The 5234-nt window shown below is 34.0% G+C and overlaps 1 protein-coding gene across 1 annotated transcript; it reads right to left on the reverse strand.

Moving 5' to 3' along the window:
* Window positions 1–933: 933 nt before the first annotated feature.
* Window positions 934–2355, reverse strand: LOC112291227 (uncharacterized). The gene is made up of 2 exons (XM_024538367.3): window positions 2046–2355; window positions 934–1945 (listed from the first exon to the last, which is right to left on the reverse strand). Exons 1-2 carry the CDS (start codon window positions 2188–2190, stop codon window positions 1527–1529), a joined length of 564 nt encoding a protein of 187 aa, XP_024394135.1. The 5' UTR covers window positions 2191–2355; the 3' UTR covers window positions 934–1526.
* Between the last annotated feature and the right edge of the window lie 2879 nt (window positions 2356–5234).

Below are 5234 nucleotides of genomic sequence, written 5' to 3' on the forward strand. Positions count from 1 at the left end.
TAAGTGCAGCTACAACGCTATGGTTGATTTGATGAAAAGGTTATTCTGAACTAAGAACAGCTCTTACTCTCTTAATCAGTAAAGGATGTGCTTATCAATAGAACCATAATTGGTCAGTGATGCATACGTATCGATTGGTTTTAAGAATTCTGCGGCATAGCCAAAGATATAATGGGAAAGCAGTTTGTTGAAGTGACTTGGATAGCATTATGCTATTTGATCATTGCTTTGATTGGTGACACTGGTAAATGATTTTGTAAGACAGGGTTGTTCCATTTTTACTTAAGCTTTTAGATGAGTTGAGTAAAGATATGAAAACACTTACACTGCTTGTTATATTATGAAATCTGCGCACGCATCAAAGGAAACTAGCTATTCAATGTGAAGTTCACTTTTACAGTATTGGATAGTGTATTGGTTATAACATACATTCAGAAGTAAAAAAAGACAAAGAAAAGAGAAAAGAAATTGAGAAAATGAGAAATAGAAATTTCGATACGTCAAAATGATAAGGGGGCACATACGTATTCCAGATGCACTTACTGACCGAAAGCAGCTATTTGTGGCAAAAAATAAATATGAATTCAGCATTTGAACGATGAATGAATCAGGTCAGGTTGTGTGATAAACTATAATAAATTAACAAAAACAAGAGTCTTGTATTACAGTAAAGGATTGTTCATTGTCGGTTTAGAAAGACCGCTGGTGATTTGTTTATTATGCACATCTTCTGAATGACATTGTAAATCATCCCTCAAAATCAGAAGCCCCAACCATATCTTTCCATGAAAGATATCAGAATTAGACTACACGAGAATAACCATGTTGGATCACTGAAGAATCAAAACCGTCGCCGCAAGTGACAAGTTAGAGAGGAAATGTTTACACAAGCCACATCGTAGGGAGACCACCAGGAGAGCCGCAGAGCACCACTTCTGGAGAAACAAAGGCTTCAATTAGGGGACACTGTCGTGTTAGCGAAGGCTGTTTTTCAAAGCTTACCCTGCAGCACAGAAGCATGCGTTACAGCATCATGAACCGCTCGAGTGTTTGGCCTGCAGCATTTCACCTCAACAGTGGCCATCACTAAAGCCTTCTCCCCAAAGATGTTGAACTACTCCGGCAATCTGCACTCTGAAGATATTTAATAGTTTCTGGTAAGAAACTTAACCTACGCTGCACTAGGATGATTTCCTACCTGCAACAGTAGCTCTGATGATCCCCGAAGGTGTAGTAGGAGGCTGATCAGACTGCGCTGGTTGCATGATCAATCCCGATAGAAACCCCATTTCAGTCCATTTTGCACAGATCCCCTATTATCGTTGCATTCTTAAGAGACTGGGTCATAGTGTGGCGGTAGACAGAAACAGCAAATCTTCGACTTGCACAAAGACGACGAGATTGCCGCAAATGAACAGCACGAACGGAATTTCTTGAGAGAGCCCACTGACGCTCAGTAAAACGCATAGGCTTACTGTCTTTGCAGGTTACTGTCCTCCCCCTTGGACGATGCGCCGGCTGTCGCTCTAAGTGCCGGAATCAGAGTCCGAAAGGGAAATGGGGCCCGAAACTTCGGATTCGTCGTCACTAGGAGATGGCGCTCCGTTGATCTCCGAAGTTTCCTCAGCCAATTGCTGACGGCCTCCACCTTGAAAGTGACCCTGGAAATTTCTGGGGACACGAGGATCGGCGGCAACAAGAGCGCTAAGTATTCGTCTGGAATGATCCTGCATGTCTAGAAGCACTCTTCTGGACTGTTCCAGCCTTGAGGCTAAATCAGCCATCCGGAGCCTCGATCGTCGTCGTGCATCTGTCAAGGCTATCAGATCAGCTAGAGTCGTCATGACGGGTCCCGGTGGTCTGGCTGCATCTGCAACTGGTCTGTGGGCAGCCATCTCAATCGCCGCGAACGTATCCGTCCTACGCCTCGCCGGTCGTCTTGCATCTGCAATGGCGAGTCTCAAGTTAGCCCGATGTCACAACAAGTCACGATTGCTCCGCACGAAGCAAAATCATCTACCGGTGACCAGCAGGCTTGATCTTACGTGCAGTCGCGGATGTGGTACTCTCCGCTCGCGCCAGTAACTGCGGTGGTTGCAGGAGGAGGGCATCAACGGGCTTCTTCTTCCTCCCTCTCGTCATGGCTCGAATCTCACCATCAGCCAGTTCCTTCTGTTGCATGGTCTTCATACTCCCTTCGAAACAGTTACCAGATCATCTCCTCCTCACGAACCGATAGGGGTCACCGCCTCTAATCCCAAGTGCGGGCACATCCTTCATATGCACTCCTGATCAGTCCCACACCCCAGCAGTCTCTTTCGCAGCGAAGACAAAGAGTGGCACGCCATTGCACCTGATGCAGACTGCCTGTTCCACGATTAGATTTAACGTAGGTACAGCTCAGTGTTATGTGGGATATGCTTTAGTGCTCTCGAAGTTATGGCTGTGACATGACTTCTGAGCTCGCATTCAAGCCGGAGCTTTAATCCCCGCAGCCAGTTGTGCTGTACAGGGGATGCAGATGTTGAGGGATGATCATCCTAAATTCTGATGTGAGCGATCGGACGTGTTACTTACTGTGATGATACCAGCTTCATGAGGTCCTGGTGTTGGATTCTTCATCACTGTGTAGATCAAACGGCCACTGGTACAAAAAACTCACAATCCTCTGATCCTGTACTCCACACAGGTGATGCCTTTATACTATATCTGCAAAGGCATGTTTTTCGCAATTGATACACATCCATATCCCCACAAATGTCTGTTCATATATATGCTTCTACAGAAGCTTGTTTCTGCTGTGTATGCATTTCTGCACCTATGGTATGATGCATTTGTCTTAGTCATGTAGTCGTATAAGAGCTGCTACAGTGGAAAATCATGTGGACCGCTCGAATTAATATGGTGGGTCTGCAATATTAACAGCCTTTAATTCAGACTTTGTGGTCACCCCAATTTCTGTTTTCAGGAAGTATCTTCAATCATAGTTTTTGGAAACATTAAGAGGCACGGTAGATGCTAATAGGCATGTTAAAAATTTATGGCAAACGATTTCGATTTTTTTATAATTATTGTTAATAGTTGTAATTATAAAAAAATTAAAATATTTAAGAAAAAGTCACAAAATGTTTATTATGTGCATAGAATATTTTCAACTTTATTCACTTATTTATTATATATATATATATATATATATATATATATTATTAAAAAAACTGAAATTAAGATTTGATGAGATTTTTTTTAATACAAAGACAAATAAATGAAGATGTAAATAAATTATTCCAAAGTAGTTTTTTTAATGCAAGATAATGTTTATTTAAAAAAAAAAATTATGAATATTTTTCTTCCAAATTGTAAAAAATTAAAAAAATTAAAACAATCTAATTAGATATAAATATAAAAGAATATTAGATGAGTAAATATCTTAATACAAGAGGAAGAATAGATATGGTTTTAAGATTCCTATAATGTCATTGAATAATAACAACTTAAAAGATTATGAAATTATTTTTTAAAAAAATCAAACTATAAAAAGTTGGATTTAAATTGAAACTTTGATTTAACTAATAGAAACATAGTAAACAATAACATAATTTATTTAGATGTGATATATTATTCTTTTCTTTAATCATCTTTCTAAAAATATTAAAAACATTAATGTTACGGATTTTTTCTTTATAGTAGAAGCCAAAAAAAATAAAATAGATAAGCTTAAGATTTTTGTTTGAACAAAATAACAACAAAAAAAATTGTATGTTCTAATTTATAATAGTTAATAAGAAATACAATTACAAGGCTTGTTTGGAGCACATAAAAATATAAATTAAACTAGATTCTTGATAATAAAGCTAACTTATTAATTTTTGAATAATAAAATTTAATTTTAGTATCTACAAAAAAAAATTAGATTTTTAAATTATTAAAATTATAATTTTATTTCAATAAATTAAAAATCCTGATTTAAAAAATATAATACTGCTATTAAAGTTATTTTTTAATATATTAAAAATTAAAATTATTAGTTATATATATATATTTTCTCTTAGCTAATTAATTCTTTAAAATTAAAATAACTTAAACAAAAGCTAATGTAAAAATTTACTTGGATTAAATTATATCTTTTCTTGATGTTTATAATCTAAGCTTCAACAATTGTAATAAACCATCCATATACAAGGCAAAATAAATACTTTCCTTTCAAACAAGTTAAAATTGTTTCACTCTCTACAAACACATCAAAATGTGATCTAAAATAACACCACCTTAGTTGATAGTTTACTGAACTTCAAAAATATTCATCATAATTTAAGTATTTTAATTAATTTCATTGATTATTTAAATCAATTTAATTTAATCTATTTAAATTAAAAAATTAATAAAATTTATCTATATAATATCATTCATCTTATGGAATTTTTTTCTATAAATAAAATTATATCTTTTAATAAAACTTTATATGTATAAAAAATCATCCAAATCTAATTTCATCTAATCTTAAATTCATCTAATATAACTTCATTCAAATTTTAATTTTCACTCATCATCAAAATTTATTTATTATTTGATTTTTTATTTACATTAATTTTCATCTAAATCTAACCTCAGCTACTTTAGAAATCTTAACACCATTGTCTTCATAATTTTTGTCTAATTACTTGCTTGTAATTTTATTCCTTCGTATCCAAAACTACTAAGAAGAAATTGATAATTGCATCTTTTGCTCTTTAATTTGGTTAATGGACTTCAATAAGGCTTTAATAAGGTACTTTGAATGCTTTTAATCTTTATATTCAAATGTCACCTTCATTAAATATGAAGAATTGCAAAGAAAATTAATGATATTTTTTGGAATGTTTTATAGAAACAAGAAGTTTTAGTAAACTTATCAAAAGAGTTTTGAAGGTTGGTTTAAAAATAGCCATAGAAAATTTGTTAAATAGAATTAATATACTAAATAGGTTGCATTGTTGGCACCTACTTAACTATTGATTTTTTTTATTGCTAAATCAAACCTCTATAATATTGATATATTATAAAATAATATCAAATAGAAATTTGAATTGTAGCTATATCGACCTTTAGATTTATTACATAGTCATCTATATTGGATCACAAATATAAATTAGCCTTCAAAGCCACAAGTGATTTAGCTTGTTAATATAAAGATTTTCAACTTTGTGTGATACACCAAGACTTCAAGGCAGTTCATATATTAATAGAAGATAATTTTA

The sequence above is a fragment of the Physcomitrium patens genome, chromosome 14, assembly GCF_059467195.1.
Source record: "Physcomitrium patens ecotype Gransden chromosome 14, ASM5946719v1, whole genome shotgun sequence".
Classification (NCBI taxonomy): domain Eukaryota; kingdom Viridiplantae; phylum Streptophyta; class Bryopsida; order Funariales; family Funariaceae; genus Physcomitrium; species Physcomitrium patens.

What these genes read in the sequence shown, in the direction of transcription:
- LOC112291227 (XM_024538367.3), bottom strand. Translation starts at nt 2,190, where the DNA reads ATGAAGACCATGCAACAGAAGGAACTGGCTGATGGTGAGATTCGAGCC. An exon ending in TACCACATCCGCGACTGCAC is followed by an intron (nt 1,946 to 2,045) that starts GTAAGATCAAGC and finishes TCGCCATTGCAG; the next exon opens with ATGCAAGACGACCGGCGAGG.